The sequence below is a fragment of the Schistocerca serialis genome, chromosome 3, assembly GCF_023864345.2.
Source record: "Schistocerca serialis cubense isolate TAMUIC-IGC-003099 chromosome 3, iqSchSeri2.2, whole genome shotgun sequence".
In the NCBI taxonomy this organism is placed as follows: domain Eukaryota; kingdom Metazoa; phylum Arthropoda; class Insecta; order Orthoptera; family Acrididae; genus Schistocerca; species Schistocerca serialis.
In genome coordinates this window covers 10,147,789-10,168,204 of record NC_064640.1, presented here as the reverse complement: position 1 = coordinate 10,168,204, position 20,416 = coordinate 10,147,789, and the positions used below count along the sequence as shown (strand labels likewise).

Here is a 20,416-nt window from a genome sequence, read left to right as displayed (position 1 = left end):
TTTATTTTGTTGAAGGCCATCTGCATTTGCAGTGTCCAATTGAGGCATAATTTGTCAGAATATCCTCGCTGCACAATGCTTGGGTGAGTGGTAGTAAAGTCTCAGTGCCATGTGGCGTGTAGAAATTTATGACCCTCAAAAACCTATGCAGCTGTTGGTAGTTGTTGAGAAGGAGCAGAGGCATATCTGGTCAGTTTTCTCAGGAGTAGGACGTGTCTCAGAAGCATTGTGGTATCCAATAAAGGTCACATGGGGTTGCCGAAGTTGGCAATTGTCACCACTTATCATGACCTCATGAGAGGCCAGTTTATCAAGGACAATATGCAGGTGGTCATCGTGGTCTCACTCATCTTGCAAAAAGATTACATCATCTAGACAGGAGTGACAAAAAGGCAAATCGAACAGTACACTATCAATAAATCTTTGCCTTGTCTGCACCAAATTTTTTACTGTGTGTGACATGCAGGGGAACTCAAGGGAAAGAATGGTGTGATTAACACAGTTTTTGGTAAATCTTCATCTGCCATCAGAATTCGCAGGTATGCTGTTTTGCAATCAACGATGCTGAAAATTTTTGCCCCAGCCAAGATGTGGGAAAAATCATGCAAGTTCAGAATGGGGTAGCTGTCAATGATTGTAGGGGTGTTGAGGTAGCTGTAGTTGCTGCATAGGTGCCAAGTACCATTCCTTTTAGGAACCAGTTTAATTGGGGAGACTCAAGCACTGTCCAATGAACTTACTATGCCAGCTCATAGAAGTTCCTCCAACACAGCTTTAGCTGGTTTAAGTTTGTGGGAAGCTAGACGGTGGGGGTAGTGACAGACAGGAGTACCTGGCGCGGTTGTAATATGGTGGACTGTACCTTCCCACACCATACAGTTTGTATTTGGTCTAATGGGAGGGTATGGAGTGAGTCCAGAAGGTGGGGCACGGAGTGATTCACTGTCACTGTTAATATCACAAGGCATTGTCCCAGGAGAGCACTTGAATGGGGATTGTTATGCTTCACTAACCTGAGAAGTTGGTCATACTAGCAGCACCATCATAGGGATCGATTTTGAGATGACAAAGGTCACTGACATGATGTTGAGCTGCATGTAGTGATGTGGTGGCATCCTCGATTCATCTCAGTAGTTGTTTGTTGGTGAGGCATAGGACCTCATTGTCATGATGTAATGTTTTGTATTCAGCTGCCTGTAAGGGTAGCTGGTTGAAAAGTGCATCACTCTGTAGCTTAAGGTCGAGTGGTGAGTCAAGTGGCAGCAGTGTGCCGGTAGGTAGTGTATCACTGACCACATTCTACATTCTACATTCTACATTGATACTCCGCAAGCCACCCAACGGTGTGTGGCGGAGGGCACACCATGGATCCACTGCTGGCTGACCTGTCGTAATAGCAGGGTGTGTTTTAAATCCAGTAGTAGTTGATAGTACCAAAGGAAGTCATGGGCAAAATAGTCAGAGACTGTCTGCCCATTAAAACCCTGTGTCAGTGCTGTTTTGTTGTGGTGTATAGAGGCATCTTGTTAATGGAGAATGGCCTGGTGTACATACGTCATGTTGGTGTTCTAGATTTGGGTATGCACAGGGTTGTCTGTAGTACTGTGCGTGCTGCCCAAATGTGGTGTGAAACCAACAGTAGTGTTGTTGTGTGTTGCGCTTGGAAGCAGGCGATGCACTTGGTCAGCACAGCCTCTGTTTAAACACAGACGCAGGGCAGTGGCCAGCTGTGGGGGTGACAGTCTCGACTGTTGCGGTAGGTGACTGCTGTCTGCCAGAACCATGAAAGGCACTCAAGGTGGTAGAGGCGGAGGGCACGGCCCAGTTCAGGTCAGTCTGGCTGTCATTGGGCATTCCAGGCCAGCATGGAACGTTGGGGCAGCTCGGCCGGGATCATGCAAAAATGGTTTTTGTGCAGGTTTACAGGGCATCAGCTACAGCATAGTGCTGTTCGTTGTTGTTTAGAATACAATGCTGTGATGGTGCCTGCATTCTGTCAGCAAGCCGAAGTTTAAACCCCAGAGGTGCCACCTCATGTGCTAGCATCATTGTCTGGATGTTCTCTGGCACTTTTAGGAGCTAACACGTCCACAGTGTGTGATCAGACAAGAGCATTGGATCAATTAGAACTCTCAGTTGGCGCCAGAGCAAAGATGGTGTGCTGTTGCCCAAAATAGTCTCGTTTATGACGAGATGTAGTTGCTACTCAGGCGTGCATGTTAGTCATTGTAACAGTAGCGTCTTGGCAGTTTTGTACTTGCAAGAAGCCGGAAAATCCAAAAGCAAGTTACCAATAAGGTCTGCACTGTCGGGGGTGGTTAAGAAGAGTGGCGAACTTCTCATAATCCCCAATGATGCCACTGGCTGATAAGAAACACTCACTGAGGGCAAACCGCATTGCAGGAGAATCTGTGTGGAATGACGCTCGTTTCGAATAGTGATGGATGGTATGATGGCCGTCAGTGGTTTGATGGTACCATTGAAAGGTGTATGTGGCATGACATGGGAGATGCAGGAATATCAGTATGTGAGACAGGCAGGAAATACAACTCTATGTAGGGCAGTATATGATGAGCTGGGTCATGACATGGTGCAGGAGGCATCAGCATCATGCGGAATTGTACACAGAACTTGGGTGGCTGTTAAAAGAGCGGCCACACATGTGAGTGGAGCTCTGGGGATAACACGATAGGTACAACTTTCCCTGTGTCAGATGCCTGAGACAGCAGAAAATGTATTTGAGGGCGCACATGAGGGCCTGGCACCATAAAGAAGAAGGCATCGTCCATTTATTATCCAATGTCACAGTCCGTGCCTCATGGAGTTCACATGGACATGCAGTCATTCGCAACACGGCTTATGCAGGTGCGACATCACTGGAATGTGCGGGGGGGGAGGGGTGGGAACAGTACCTGACATTGTCAAGCAAGGTCATGAAAAATACGTTCTCAGAGTCCACAGTTGGTTTTGGTGCTGGATGCAAGTGATGCAAATGCAAAGCATGGTGCTGGACTGGAAGTGAGTCTTATATGGATGTGGTGTCTGTTCTTTCGGACATGTCCGAAAGAACAGACACCATTGATGACCTACAGCCGTCTAGAACGAAATTAGAATTATATATTAATGTGCACTGACCCGGACTCGAACCCAGGATCTCCTGCTTACATGGCAGACGCTCTATCCATCTGAGCCACCAAGGGCACAGAGGATAGCGCGACTGCAGGGACTATCTCGCGCATGCCTCCCGCAAGACCCACATTCTCACCTTTTATGTCCACACATTACATTCGTAGTGTCCCTACCCAACACACTCATTACTCATGGAAAACAATCTTACCAAGTCCTGTAAGAATTCGGGTAATGTGTGTGCATCTGCACAGAAGAAGATAATGGCCGGTGTTGCCAGGTGAGAATGTGGGTCTCCTGGGAGGCGTGTGCGAAATAGTCCCTGCAGTTGCGCTATCCTCTGTGCCCTCGGTGGCTCAGGCTCAGATGGACAGAGCATCTGCCATGTAAGCAGGAGATCCCGGGTTCGAGTCCTGGTCGGGGCACACATTTTCACCTGTCCCCGTTGATATATTTCAAAGCCCATCAGCAGCTGAAGGTATTAATATATAATTCTAATTTCGTGGCAGTGAGTCGGTTGTGATGATAGGTGTGGTTGGGATATATGAGTGACATCATAGTGTGTCTCATGGAACTTGCATTTAGTCATAACAGTCAGAACTGGTTTGGAAAATTGGAATGCACAGGTACTGAAAGCTGATGTCAAACCTGATCCTGTGGTCTGTTGGCAGATGGATGATGAAAAAGAACAATGGAGGGATATGGAGCAGGCCATTTTTGTTCAAATGTAATGGCGCTGTGTGAGGCTTCCATATGCTTCAGGTCATTAATGTGAGCACTATAATGTTCATAATCACTAGCACTGGAACAAGCAATGTTTTGTCCTGTGCAAAAGTTGAAAGCATTTAGATTAACGTTTGTTATGGAGGAGGTTGGCCATTGTTTATTGTGATACTCTGCAGCACTTTTGTCTGATGCAACAGGGATAGATTTGCTTGGTGTCAAATTTGGAATGTTTATTATGAAGTCACTCAGCAAATTTGACATGCATCGTGGCACAGTTCACTGCTTGGCATCGGTGGAAATGGTCTGAAGAAGTGGCAAACAATGAAGGCATTGTCACTATGTTTTTTGACACTTAAGTATCGTCCAAGCATTGACAGTTTTTTAGCGAGTTTGCTTACAGAATGATCATGGAATTCATGGGCAACTGTTGAGAAATGTCGTCGACATTGCCAAAGAAACAGTAAAGTTGTAATGTTTGTAAGAGCAGCATTCTCAGTGGCATAGCTGATGCAGCAAATTTTTTACTGAACAGCAAAGTCATGGCATGTCATGGAAATTCAGGATCACCACTGTGGGAAATGGGGTAGCAGACTAGCAAAACAGCACAGAGATACCAATTCCACAGTATTTATTGGTAAGCACAATATAAATCACTCGTGTAATCGTTACAAGTGTACAGAGCATACTGACCCTCACTGCCTCGCGGAGCAGTGATCCTCCATTTACTAAGTCAGAGACATTTCGCTGCCATAAGCTAAATTACAAGAAATACCAACAAAATAACAAAAAACAGCAACATGAGGTTACAAAAACAGCAACAACCAAAGAATCTGCTTTGACCCATGACATAATTGCACTGTTCCGTGATGTGTCAAGGCCCACAGCATTGTGTTGTGTGATGTCATTGATTCACGGTGGGTTCATTTTGAAGTGAAAGTGAAATAATGTTGTAGAATGAATGGTGTATGAAGTGGTGGTGTGCACTAGTGGTTTAATTATGTGGTAACAATTTGTTTTGGAGGTATGTTATTGTGTCATTTAGTGTGCAACAGTCACTATGAATTGTGGTTTATTCATCTCATAATGTACATAATATAAATCATTTGATTGAGATACAGGGAACACGTCAAAATTGCGGTAAAATTTCACCATGAACACAGAACACCTGATGTTAACAAACAGCATCACAATAATAATATAATTTCATCATATGTATATACAACTAAATTTAACATTTAATTACCCCTTGCTCAAAATATCATTTCATCCTCTAGGAATTCTTCTATTGAATAGTAGCATTTCTCCCACAATATCTGCCGTAGCCTCATTTTTAAAATTTCTGGTTTTATATTAAATATGTTTTTGCCCATTAGCTTGCCCGTATAGCATGGAGTCCATGCGTATAATTTCAACTGGTGTGGGGGTAGCATAAAATTATTTTTATTTCTCATGTTATATGTGTGGTTAAACTGATTCTCCTCAAATATTTTTTGTTTGCTGTGTAGGAAGATTATAATGTCATAAATGTATATGGATGCAACAGTTAGGATTTGTAGTTTCTGAAATAATAGGTGAGAAGACATGTTTGCTTTGCAGTACACGTGTATATGACAAATTTTCTTTTGCAGTTTCAGTATTAAAGATACAATACTTGAGCTTCCCCAGAAGATTACACCATATCTAATAACAGACTCAAAATAATTCTTATAAGCAACTTTTCATGTACCCAAGTCAGTATTTTCACTGCTAATGGAAAACTGCATAATTTATTTTACAGGAAGTCAGTATGTGTATTCCAGTTTAAGTTCTTGTACACAGTTAGTCCCAGGAATTTTACTGTGTCAGCTCCTTTCATAAGTTGACTGTTATGTTGTATTTTAAGTTCCACACATTTTAAATGTTTGGTTTCGAAATTTTTGCAATGTTCATCTTCAATCCATTTAAATGGAACCAGTTTTCTAAAATATCCAGTGTGCTTATGATGGAACTAAACAGAAGTATCATTTGCAAACAAAACCGATGGGAAATTTATATTTGTGGGTAAGTCATTTACATGGAACAGCAAAAGGATTGGCCCCAGAATCGATCCTTGAGGCACACCTTTTGATACTATACTCCATTTAGAACAATAATCCACTGCATCTGAAGTGATAGTCACCCTTTGTTTTCTGTTGTGTAAGTATGAAGCGAGCCAATTTAGAGCACTGTACTTAATCCCGTACTTGTCTAGTTTGTAGATAAGCAAGTCATGGTTCATGGAGTCAAGTGCTTTTATGAGATCATGGAAGATACTTGCAACTTTACTCCCCTGATCCAATGATTTGCATATCTTTTCAGTAAAGTTATTCACTGTATCCGAAGTGTTTTTTCCTGGTTCAAACCCAAATTGGTTACTTATAATAATATCATTTTTTACAATAAAATTATTGATCTGGTTTGCAGCTACTTTCTCTAACAATTTTGACAGGACTGTAAGAACAGAAACAGACTGATAGTTTTCCATACCTTCCCTTGACCCTTTCTTGAACAGAGGTCTGACTTCAGCATACTTCAAAACATCAGGAAAGCATCCCTGTTCAAATGATTGGTTGACTATTTTAGTTAGGGGAGTTGCTATTATGTCACACACTGTTTTAGTAACTTTAGTGGGTATCCCATCCCACACGGCAGAGTTTTTATTTTTTAATGATAACATAACATCTTGCACAACCTTTATTGTGATTTTTTGAAATCCATAAGATACTCAGCTTCTTGGTGGAGTCCAAAGGGATGTACTTTACTCTGATACTCTGCTACATCAATATCTGACTTTGCCACATTTATGGAGAATTCATTTAAACACTCTGATATTTGAGTGGGGTTTTCAAGAAAGCTACTATCTACTTTAACCTTAGATATTTCATTGCTACTAACTTCAACACCTAACTCTGATTTCACAACAGACCACACTACTTTTGTTTTACTTTTACATTGTACAATGAACTTTTTGTTTGGCATTTGTTTGGCTGTCTTCACGACTTCTTAAAAATAGCTTTATAATGACACACATACCCAGCAAAACATCTGTTTTTATTATATTTCAGCTCATTGTGAAGTTTCCTCTTCCTGGAACTAGAAATTTTTATACCCTGAGTTATCCATTTAAGTTTGTTAGTCGTTTTGTTACATGTGGTTGTAAGTGGAAAAGTTTCATTAAATATTTCAACACAGGCTACTTAAAAAATTGTTTAAGTTACTATTACACAAAGTACAGCTATTGTAAGTCTATTCAGCCTCTCTTAACTTATTTCTAAATGTAACTGAATTTGTTTCATTGAAGTTCCTTTTACCCTGCTTCCAGGATAGTGATCAGCAGAATCCTAAATAGGAGGTCGGTGGAGGCAGTTATATCAATCGAATCAATTGCAGAATTAATGAGTGTTGTGACAGACTAGGTGCAATATTTATAAACTCAAATAAGTTTTTGGGCAAGGTGTGTCTAGACAAGGATGGACTGCATCTAAACAGACTAGGATCGATGACCTTCAGCAAAATGTTTATGGATGTTTGTAAAATCATTAAAACTAAGGGAAACTAATATTTACTGGAGGGGATGTAAAATAAAAATACCTGTTAGCTGAAAAGAAACTGCTAAAGAGTGTCTAAAAAAATGTATGCTAAATACCATTAAAACAAGCAAAAGTTCTTATTTGATGCACTGAAATATAAACGGCTCAAGTTCTAAATCTTCCCCAGCAGCCTAAGCTACAAATTCAACGAGCTACAAATTCTTCTCTCAGAATGTAAAAACATAAAAATTATTTGTTTAAATGAACACTGTCTTAGCTCTAATACAATAAATATTTTATATAAAAAATGAAAACTCGAATGTTGCAACCAGCTATTGCAGGGAGAAAAAATCTCATGGAGGTTGCTGCATACTCTTGGACTCTTCTATAAGCTATGAAGTGAAAACAGATTTTAATTCTTTAAATAACAATAATGTCGTGTGACGAGGGCCTCCTGACGGGTAGACCGCTCGCCTGGTGCAAGTCTTTTGATCTGACCCCACTTCGGTGACTTGCACGCCTATGGGGATGAAATGATGATGATGATGATTAGGACAACACAACACCCAGTCCCTGAGTGGAGAAAATCTCCGACCCAGCCAGGAATCAAACCCGGGCCATTAGGATTGACAGTGTCAGAAATTCCAGTGCTTTGTAGATAAACTAAAGAAAGAAAAGAAGAAAAAAGTTGTAATAGCAGGAGATTTTAATAAACACTGCAAATGACAAAGAATCAACAACATTTATTGATTCAATTAAAAAGCCTGGGTTTAAACTAAATTTTTCGGAGTTCACCAGAGAAAGTATTCACTCAGCAACATACTTGTTTACATCTTAATGAAAGAAGACATCGGAATGCAGATGCTGCTCCTCACCATCAAGGACTATGGGAGCCCACACCAAATACTCATATAAAAACACAACTCTTTCTGGAACCACATCTATTCAATTGACACCATAATGACAACAGTGGAAACGATAAGCAACACATGGATTCCATCACAAGTTCTGCCGCAACAAGAGACTCCACCAGCCAAACGAAGCATGTGTGAACTGTGCAATGAACAATTTGAAAGATATCGTGCAAAAAAACTACAGAAAAACAACAGTGCAAATAATAAAACTAAGACTAAAGTAATGTAACTCAGCTTTGTATTTGCACGCTGAGCACATTTTCATTAATAAAAATTTCAAAATTTTATCTGGAGTAACTGTCACATTGTGGACTTAACTTTAAATGCACATTAAATTACAACATTATTATTTGTTGCAGACATCTGCATGGCTAAGCCCTATAAGAGTTTCTGCATACATAGTAAATTCTTAATAACTGTACTGATCAAGCCACACTTCATCTCAACGAAAACTCTGGTCAACTGGTACTACTATTTTTTTTTTTTTTTTTTTTCACACAGCACAGTATCAACGATATTTTCTTTAAGGAAAATAAACATCATGCCAACTCTTTCATTACAACACTGTTCTAAATTCCATTTGTGACAACTGCACTAAAAGACTGTTCAAAAATCAAAATTCAGAAGCACCTGTGGATTTCTGCGTTCACTTTCATGCCTGATTATTTTGAAGAAAGGGTGAAACACTACATTAGAGATTAGATGGAGGAGCAACGAAACACAGCCACTGAATTTCTAACTTTACTTTGATCAAGAAATAAAATTAGTTCTTGTGAAAGCCATGTTTGTTAAAGAATGTGCCAGTAATTTGATTACTATGATCACTTTCAGAGTTCAAAATATGCTACTTTGAACAAACTATATTTCAAGCTAGAACATCTTTAAGATGACTTCACTACTGTGGGAAAGTACGTTTTGCTGACTAAACAAGCAAAATAAATGAAAAAAATACAAATACTTCAGGGAAAGATCAAAGAAATAATCCAAGTTAGTTTTTAACAACCCTAGGTTCCTGATTCAATCACAAGACAATAAGCATGGACTATCATTGATACCATGGTAAAGTGTCTTGTATACACCAGGAATGGCAGGTATCAACAGCCTCAATATCTTGTAGGGATTCAAATTTCTTCACAATTTAGTGGAAAAACAAACTTCTATGACACCAGGAAATGTTGACATTGTAAAATATTTACACACAACAAAACTATAATGTGACAATTTGCAGTTGTGGCAATCAAGCCGATTTCATTTTTGTATTCAAATGTACACAGTAAAGACAGTAACCAGCTATTTTTCCACTATAGTGGATTGTTGATAGGTGGGTAATTACGACCACATTCTCATTCGCACAATTGTTTAGTAGTGTTCAGCAGAGAAACTATTTGCCTCTAATTGTTATTTTTCTTTAATTATTTAGGTTTGTCAAGTTAGACAAATATCATGTTGTGTGCAGTGTCTAATAAATACAATGTAAATAATATATCCATTTTTCATGTCAATCTAAAACTAAAAAGAAAACAATCCTTTCCTGTCCATACTTGTTCCTTGCTTGAATATTTTATGCTGTTTGTACAGAATATTCCAGTCCTACATTCATGTTATCTTTCAACTAATGCACATCAGTTTACATTTTTTCCTCTTGCAACCCATTCATGAAGTCCTGCTAGAGTGGCACAAATTGTCTGAAAATCTATCCATTTTATTTTCTAAAAGTAATAGCTCACCATTCAAAGTAGTGTGTTTCAACAAGGTTGCCAACATCACTGCCATTGTTTAGCATTTTCAACCTACAATTTCTGTTTCATTAGATAAAGTAATTGCTTCTAAGTTTACAATACTGCTTCTGCTGTAGTATGCCTACTGGATGAATTGTCAACTTTATATTACTGTTTATGAAATTGTTTCTTTATTCTCCTTGCCTCTAGTATGTGGCAGAGTATTTCTATGAATTTACGTGTCCAGCACATATGTCACTAGCGATTTTTTATGGCTCATGAGTGATGGCCACTAAATTTTAAAACAGAGCTAAAATGTTAGATTTGTTTATATGGTTTTGCAATACAACTGTTGTTAATTTCATGTTTTTTATTCTACCTCCTAATTCTCATCATAATAACAATTCATTGTATCCAAATCTTACAAAGCAAAAAGTGAACAGCCAAGATTAACCTCCTAAAGTAACTATTACTGACACAAAACTTAACCTACATTTTTCTAGGTAATTTTATGCTTTTTTGAAAATATATTGCTTTGGCAATTCATTCCTGTGTTTATCTTTAAACTCTAAGGAGATACTGTAGGTGGAAGTGGATGAAAGGTATCATCCCGAGGTAACTCTGGCTCATCAAAAATCTCTGCAAATAATTGTTACTACACATTTATTAGAAACATGAAAATTTTTTATTTTAATATACAGATAGATGGTAGATAAGATATACATATGAGAACCACACTCTAGAATGGTATCAGAAATTGTTTTGTGTACGGTACATTCTGAAGCATGGTGTAACACACAAGAGGACCTGGCACTGAGGGCAGTAGTCTCGTGTTTCCCTCCAGATGCACCTCCTACACGTATCCTGCTTCTTGGAGCGAACTCTTGCCTTGCTTTCTGGGTACTGGATACAATGCCATTCTCTGATTAGCTTGAGCCACTCCTCCCTTTGTGTCGCCGTAGTCAAGAACAATCTTTGGTTTCATTATTTCCTTTGAATTCTTCTCAGTCTCCACCATACCTGTAATGTGGATAGTTGAAAGAAGAACCACATCTTTCTTGTTCTCCTGTTTCAATGCTAGAACTTTTCCTTGCCTTTCACCTGCAGTTACCCCCTTTTGTAATATTTTATTTCAGAGAGATCGTGGCATCTCTTTTTGGGTCATTTTTACTGTTCTGTGACTATCAGTGAATTTAAAAATTAGGAAATCCACTAACTGTGGGGATGTGTAAAAGTTATCTGTCATCAGACAGTACACCCTTGCTTTAGGAGTGGTTTTAAAAGTGTCAAAACAACTTGTGATGACACAGGAAAATCTGTGAAGTCTGCATACAACTCTGTCCCTCTTCCTGTGTAAGTAATCAGGACCACACATATATCCACTAACTGACTCACAGAGCATGTACTGTACCCAACCCAGTTCACCCTTGCACAAAAGCAAATTTTTAGCCATCATAATTTCAGGAATATATGAAGTTCTCAATTTATTTTCAAGGTGCTGGTAAACTCACCAAATTTTGTTCAGCTTAGGATTTGGACAATTTGAGGCATTATACACTTTTTTATCATGAAAATGAAGATACTTTTTGATTCGGCAAAACCTCTTTCAAGATATTATGTCATTGAAAAATGGAACTGATATGCTAGCCCACTGCAACCAGTACATCTGCAATTCAGGGTTCTGAACAACACTTTGTAAAAGGGTCAGAGCAAGGAAAATTGAAAGTTCTTCACATGATGGTAGCAAAACATTGGAGCTGCTGGTTGTAACACGTTGGCTGATATATTTAACTGTTTCCACCTGTATCATTTTCATCAAATCCCTATAAAATAAGTGTTCAAATATTTCAATTTCGTCATCGGAAAAGGAATCGTACCATGAGGATTTTCAGCAAACGGAAATCTTGTAAAGCACAATCAATATTTGTATCAACAACATGCCACACTCTCAGCTGAGACCAATCTATATCTGTGTGTTCCTCACGTTCTTCCTCACTTGATTAATGTTCAAAGAGCCATCACCAAATTCTGAAACAAGAATGTCTTCCTATTGCTCTTCCTCATTGGAATAATCACTATTCACTTTAGAAGACTGCAGGCAGATGTAACACTGCAAAAACTGCTCCAAAATACTACAAAACAACATGGTAATGTTTCAACAACTTCATGAGGGGGGAAAAAAGTGAAACTACGAAAAAATGCTAACTAGTGGCAGCGAAAGGAACTACAAAAGTTATAATCTGGATGCTGGTGCAGAGACATGCAAAATTTGAAGGCCCGAGTTATCTCAGGATTATATTACTCAGCAAAACAGTTTAACCTTAGTCATCACAGGATAATCAGTTAGGAGGTATTTAAACCATTATTCATAGTCTGCTTGATACTTTCCACTTCCTGCATCTGCTTATCCCACAGCTCACTTTAAAATTTAGGTAACATCATTATAATGTATAACAAATTTGACTGCGGAGAAGCAAGCACCTCTCACTTGTTCTGCTATTAGCTCTCTACTGATAATATTTTTAACCACCACATTCCATCCACTTGTAATTTCCCCTTATGTGTGCCTTTCAGAAATATTTCTCCTTTAGCAATATGATACCTAATGTACATACTGTCCCCACTCTTGGTAATATACACATTTTGAATACAAGCAGTCTTCTTTGTAATAATGTGTTAAATGATATACATGCCTTTCCTGTATGTCTCTATGGAAATATGGGTCTTTCTGAGAAAGCCATTGAATAATTTCAATGAAAACTAAATTGTTTCACTTTTCATAAAGCACAGTTCCCACCTTTATTTTTATATCCCTCTGCAGAATAAAAATACTCTTAATTTCTTGCCATTGCATTTAAGAACATCCACTGTATTTTGTTTGTTAAGAGATGGTTAAAAGGTACATGGTCCCCAAATTGTGGAAGTAATCATCCAATATCTGTAAATTCATTTCTCTATTTACGAGGGTTGAACAAAAAGTAATGCCTCCACCTTCGTTAATTGGGTTTGGATGGGAATATTTTAATAAATCAAATGCATAAATAATCCTTAGAATGTGATCTTTAATTACCAATATTCACTTTTCTACATAATCACCTTCAATTGTCCTTGGGTGGCTGAATGGATTTGTTCCACATCACATAACAAATTTGATGGTGGGTACCATATACTAAGTAAACTTTTAGAATTAGAATCTTTTAGGCCCAATGTAAGAATAGTACTAAGTCCAACTCTTTTCAGCAGTCTAGTCCAGACGAGAAAATTGTCATCACCTTCATCATGTCACGATATTAGCTCCCACCAAAAAGAAATCACATTTGCGTCACACTGGATACCAGGATCTTCGATTGGCAATGCATAACCCAACACCTGTTTTAGGAAAACTCTTGGTAAACTGCAAGTGCAAAATATGTATTATGATTACAGAGTCAGTGTTTTACATATCTGTTAGACCTTTGCAACAGTGAAACCATGTTTATTAATTACAACACGTAAGTGCTATTTCATAAGAACATAAAGAAAAATATATCTTTATCAAGCAGCTGACATGCACTTGTTAGTTAATACAGATTATTCTTCTAAAATTAATTTACCCCCCCCCCCCCCCCCCCCCCCCACACACACACACACACACACACACACACACACACACACAGAGAGAGAGAGAGAGAGAGAGAGAGAGAGAGAGAGAGAGAGAGAGAGAGAGAGTTAGTTTTTCACACCTGTTATTTCATCATAGTTATTCCTGTTCACACTGCTGCACGTAAATTTGAGGTATAAAGGCAGAAGTGCTTACTGCTGCTATTTTAGTATGCAGCTGAGTGAGATGTGACTGTAATATGTGAAGAGATGTAGCTGCTTCTTGAAGTTGTACCTGCGATCTGAGAAGTTGTTGGTTTGTCAAGTTCAGATCTCTGCCTGCACTTGTGAGAGTGCTGTATGCAAACTCTGATATATTCTTATAGAGTGAAATGTTACGTTCACCTGAAACAGTAAATTTTCAAGCATTGTGCTGTAAATTTTATTACACTCAATTCTACAAAATTAATTTTTTTACTATCAGTCAATACTTTTCCCTTCAGAATTCATCTTTCTGTAATTATGTTATCACTGGCTGCATTTCCTTTAACCCAACATCAAATTTCAACTGAAATATTCTACATTTACAAAACTGTTTTTTGTAACAACTAATATTGTCCACAACCTTGTGAGCCTACAGCCACAGTTATAAAATTTATCAACATAACAATGCAATGACTAACATGAAATTATAGAATTTTTTCCCTAAATGCCATTTCACATCTGAGCAGAGTTTCTTTATGAATGCAGATGGTATGATTTAAATGTTGTTACATGAACAACAGCCTAACAGATAATAATGACAAGGGTAACGAAAAACACAGTATGGTACTTGGAAGCTGCTCACAATTCACACACAATTTTAAAAATGTTGAAGGATAACCAATATATTTTAAGAGATAAAAACTGTTGACCATGGGTGAAGCATTTCACAATTAAGAGTTTCCATCTAGACATTTTAAAACACAGAACAAAGATCAAAAAATAAATAAAAATAAGAAACCAGGTTGAGTTCAGGAGACATTTTACTTTTTTCATAGTATGTTGATAGGCAAGGCCTACATTTGCGACTTGACATCTTTATGGGCAGCACTAAAGTGTTGCACGGAAAACACTAAATGGCATGATTCTGTTGCAAAGTGAGTCAATTGAAGCACGTGGGTCTCTTCAGATATTGGGAGAGCTAAGGCTGTGGTGATGCATTTGGTATCTCTCACGCCATGAAAAGTATTCCAGCAACTGATAGTAGATACAATGAAATCTACATTGTCATACATATTGACACCATGCTACACTTGGACAAGCTCTACAGTATGGTAGACAACTCCAGCTGTTGAGCCTTTTTACTTAAAAGCGCACTTAACAACCGCAAATAGGAACTCAATAAAATGAGAGTATCTCCATTATATCAAAACCAGATCAGTGATGTTACTTTTTCTACTCGCATTAAAGAACAGGACAGGAAATTCAGGAAAGATAGTCTGCTTGTAAACTGAAAAGCGAGCAGCAATCACGGTAGGGGGAAGTTACCTTTCCTATAAGAATCCTGCAGCTGCTGCTGCCGCCGCCGTACAGGATCACTTAAGAACCAACTTATGTAGATGTTGTCCATGTGTGTTTCTTGCATTAGTATTATTAGTAACTCTTGTCTGTATTCCATGTACTGTTAGCGCACTTTGTAGAAAATAACTCACCAGACACGTATGTGCACTATGTTGCTGAATAAGATAGAAACAGTAACCCAACTTCAATCACTTTGCCAAATACTGCATTGCAAAAATGAAAGAAACTGCACCCAACCATCAGTCTTTCCTTCTCATTCCATCCAGTAAGTCTCTCCTGAGTGGGGTTCTGGGTGACATTTACAAACTCTACCTCTTTTCCTAAACCTCACCAGTCCTTCGCTTTCACCCCTCTTCCTTCCCCCTTCACCTCTTCTGTCAGAAGGAGCCACTGGCTTGGAAGTGTGCATACTTTAATACCTTTTGTATGTGTGTTCTCCTGCTGCTGCTGCTGCTTGGTGAGTAGATATTTTATCCATCCAATTACATTTTGTAATACCAGATATGTGAGACACATCAAAACCAGAAGGCGTGTCCCACAAGACAAAAATAATCTCTTATAACACATCATACAATAATGCTTCCTGATACAGTTGACACCACACTAGCACTAACACAGTATTAACTGAGCAACACTCTGTAACACATTTAACAATGACATAAATGGTTGTGAAAGTCAGCTACGCTACTGCAAACTGTGTGTACTTCCATGACAGAAGCCAATTTATTTTTATTTTATTTACATGTCAAGTTCTGTAAGACCAAATTGAGGAGCAAATCTCCAAGGTCATGGAATGTGTCAGTACATGAAATTACAACATCAGAGTAATAACAGGTAAAAAAAAAAATGTTTATGAACCCAAAAAAAGTCAGTCCATAAGTTTAAATAAACACAATCAACAATACAACAAGAATCGGCTTAATTTTTCGAGGAACTCTTCGACAGAATAGGAGTGACCCATGAGAAAACTCTTCAGTTTCGATTTGAAAGTGCGTGAATTACTGCTAAGATTTTTGAATTCTAGTAGTAGCTTATTGAAAATGGATGCAGCAGTATACTGCACACCTTTCTGCACAAGGGGTAAGTAAGTCCGATCCAAATGCAGGTTTGATTTCTGCTGAGTATTAACTGAATGAAAGCTGCACATTCTTGGGAATAAGCCAATATTACCCAGACTCGTGAACAGGGGTCGACAAGAGGTTCGTGAACTTGCACCACTTATTGCCCGAACTGCATGTTTCTGAGCCAAAAATATCCTTTTAGAATGAGAAGAGTTACCCCAAAATATAATACCAAATGACATAAGCGAATGAAAATAAGCAAAGTAGACTAATTTTCATGTTGAATGAACACTCACTTCAGATACCATTCTAATAGTAAAAATGGCAGCATTAAGTCTATGTACAAGATCTTGAACATGGGCTTTCCACGACAGTTTACTACCCATCTGAAACACATAGAAATTTGAACTGTTCAGTTTCACTAATCATATGCCTATTCTGTGAAATTAAAATGCCAGGTTTTGTTGAATTGTGTGCCAGAAACTGTAAAACTGAGTCGTACTGTGATTTAGCATTAGTTTATTTTCTACAAGCCATGAACTTAGGTCATGAACTGCACTATTTGAAACCAAGTCCTTTACTACAAAGCTAGTGTCATCAGCAAACAGAAATATTTTAGAGTTACCCGTAAATACTAGAGGGTATATCATTTGTATAAATAAGGTACAGGAGTGGCCCCAACACTGATCCCTGGAGCACACCCCACTCACACCCCACATCACAGCCATTCTCAACACTGTGAATAATGACCTTTTGCTGTCTGTAACAGGTGAACCTACTGTGAGCTACACCCCATATTCTATAATGGTCCAACTTCTGGAGCAATATTTTGTGATCAACACAATCAAACACCTTAGTTACATAAAAAAATATGTTAACACACTAAACGTTTTGTTTAAATCATCCAGTACCTCAAAGAAAAAAGAGAATATAGCATTTTCAGTTGTTAAACAACTTCCAAAGCTGAACTTGTGGGGCGGCGGGTGGAAAATTTTTCTAATTATTGCTGTTCTCAACACATACTCTCTAACTACAATGATGGCAACCAGAAAGCGATAAGCAAAAACGTGATGCCTGTAATTAAAGTTCACTGTGTCCAATCTGATGGAGAAATAAAGTTATTGATCATTGAAGTTCATTACGCTGAGGATTTAGGATGACGTCGGGGATTCACAGAAAATGCAGTTTACTATAACAATTTTCACTATATACTGAAAACGATGAAGCATCAAGTTTCAGACAAATGTTTGCCCAAGCAATGCTACTATCAGCTATTGTACTATCAGAGCTGTTCAGAGTCTATTGCACGGATCCTATTATCCCTAGATAACAAACTGTACAATAATTGTTATCAATGTAAATGTTCAAAGTGAATGCTCACCAAAATTTGATGTTAATACTCATCAAACGCCACGCTAGTAATGGTAGAAGGTATGTCCTGCGGCACCACGTGAAAATACGACATATGCAACTGAGAATAAATCACTGAAGTTGTTCCGCAGTTAACACTTTACCACAATTCGAACTCATTGTTACGTGCATACCAGGTTACATAATACAGTATCCAAGGCTGTTCCTTGCAACAGCACAGACGCGACGCGGCTTCTGACACGGAGTGCGTGCTGATATGAATCTAGAAGAGAACTGGGGCCTGACTCTAGCTTCCAGCGCTCTTATTTATATAGGTGCAGTGTGGACCGCCGAAGGTGCAGCCAACAACATTTGCCTTCCTGACTAGCCGCTGGGGCTAGCAGAACACCACTTCAAGCTACTAAATAATTAACTGCTTCAGTCGCTGAAGGCCAATGAAGCTCTCAATTTAATTATGCAATCAGCACACAGGTAAGTATCTATAATAAAATTTTGATGTGGCTAGGTTACATACAAATTTATATTGAAGTCACCACATATAACTAATTTCTGCTACTTCCTATAAAGTGAATCAAGAAACCTCTCTAGCTTGAGCAGAAATGCTCTGAAGTCAGAGTTAGAGGACCTATAAACCACAATAATTAGAAGTTTAGTTTCACAAAATTCAACTGCACCTGCACATCATCCAGATATCTGTTCAGTGCAGTGCCATTATATGTCTATGGGCTCAAACGGAATACTGTGGTTTTTTTCCCCTTAGAAAAACAGCCAGCTAATCTGTATTCTGGTAAAGGAAGCCTCTGAATTGTCAAATTATTCAGGTGGTGCTCCAATATACCTATAATTTCAGGGTCAACACCTGTAAGCAGTTCACTAACTTTATCTCTAATATCTCTTATATTTTGATGAATTATGCCAATTCCTTCTCTATTTGGAAACATGATGTCCTTTGAAGGTTAGCCCTTAGCTAGGGGGACTTCCTTTAAGCAACTACCTGTTGACTTCAATCTAAAAACGGTACAGCTCTGAACAACAACTACTACATGAATTTTTCCACAAGTGACCCCACCACCACTACCACCTACAAGCTTTGCCAGCCTCCCCTTCTGATACCTATTCAGGTGCAGGCCGTGCCTAGTGAAACCCAATCTACTGATAGACTCAACTGGCACCAACTGCCAATAACAATGCATGTCTTGAGCTGCTACCAAACCCAGAATATTTAGCAAGTATTTTTAAATTGCTATCGAGATGACAGCTACGGCAAAAGTTAAGCATGTGCCTTTCCAAAAGAACGTGAATATTGCTGTAAAACAGAAAATGTGTGAAAACTAAGGATGAAACTAGCAAACTGAATGGATGCACAAGAAGTTTAAGGTTTATAAACGGTACATTAAAAACCGGTATTACCATATTAAAGCACGAAAAAAGTAAACTGAACATGCTAAAATTTGTGTATGATAGTGAGACACTTATAGAAAAGTGGACATCACCGATTGTGGAAGTCCAGTATGCAGTTCTTATGAACGACGTAAAAAGGAAAAAGATAATGTGACTAAGGTAGAAGACAATATACTGACACACATAAATAAGAAATTAAGCACGAATGGAAAAATGCAAATTTGCTGACCCAAAGTTATGTTCAAGTGTTTATTGAAACAAATCAAACAATCTTTGCCAGAAGATTATGGGTACGAAACTCACTGAAACGTTGCGACAAGGCGATGCCACAACTCGGCTGATAGCCTGAGAAGAATTCATCAGTGGAATACGCTGAGAAAGACTGCAATCGCATAAATCAAAACGACTTAAAAACTGAACTCCAATAATAGCAAACTGTTTATGGTTTCAGACAGTCATGATCGTGGACTTGCAAATAAACTAAAAGAAAAAACTAATAAATGTTTGTGTGGTACAAGAAAGCTGGGGGAACAAGTCAGTGGCATTAAAAAGATGATGCATCTGCAGAGGTAAAAATACCTACCATGACCTTGAGACACAGTCATGTATTTATACAGAAAGATAAAGTGCCAATAATCAGTTTGCTAAAATCTGCACACATTTTAAAAACTTGAAATGCTGCTGTGAGTAATACATGATGCAATATTCCACACACAACACAGACTACTCCTGACCTGAACAGCTTGGGAGAATAATATCTGGATTACATAAAAACCAGGGTAGTGGGACCCCCCCCCCCCCCCCCCCCCACACACACACACACACACACACACACACACTAATGTAACTGCAAAACTAAAATGATAACTGCAACACCATCACCAGACACAACAGGAACAACAAAAGTACCTCAAAAAGAAATAGAAGTGAGAACCACCATCAGTGTCAGCAAAAAAGGCAAGGAGTCAACAGAAACAACAATGGATAGTGAGATGAATGACAAGACAATTATAGCTCCTCATCATTCAAATGATATTTTAGTTGAAGACAAGAAAAACAAAACTACTTCAAGGTAAGCAGTGCTCCGTATAAAGGAAGGTATTACATATGAAGTTAGAAGTGACATTAGTTCATTAAGTGAGGAAAAGACATGTAGAGATATCAACTACAGAGATGAGCAACCCCTGTGTTTCGAAGATTAACTATACTATTTATTTATAATTCTCTTACAGATGAAAGATTAGAGGGTGGTTTGATTAGTCCAGTAAAAAAGAACAAAACTTCTTTTTTCATAAACAACTCACATTATTGCTCAACAGTCTCCTTTGATGGTTATACACACTTGCACAAGTGACCCTCCAGCTTTTGCATCCAATTGGAAAAATACTTTCTATCAAACTCTGCAAAAT

The 20,416-nt window shown here is 38.4% G+C and overlaps 1 protein-coding gene across 10 annotated transcripts in view; it reads right to left on the bottom strand.

Moving 5' to 3' along the window:
- Nucleotides 1-10,771: 10,771 nt before the first annotated feature.
- LOC126469666 (biogenesis of lysosome-related organelles complex 1 subunit 3) overlaps nt 10,772-20,416 on the bottom strand; it is a 29,384-nt gene continuing 19,739 nt past the window's right edge. For 3 of the 10 annotated variants that reach the window (XM_050096805.1, XM_050096806.1, XM_050096808.1), the window contains exons 4-5: nt 13,829-14,016; nt 13,075-13,401 (exon numbers count right to left, since the gene is read on the bottom strand). In XM_050096805.1, the coding sequence (XP_049952762.1) occupies nt 13,315-13,401; nt 13,829-14,016 (275 nt within the window). In that variant the 3' untranslated portion in view covers nt 13,075-13,314. Of the gene's footprint in view, nt 11,053-13,074; nt 13,427-13,754; nt 14,017-20,416 lie in introns of those variants that run through there. The other 7 variants (XM_050096809.1, XM_050096812.1, XM_050096815.1 and 4 more) reach the window with 6 other exon arrangements.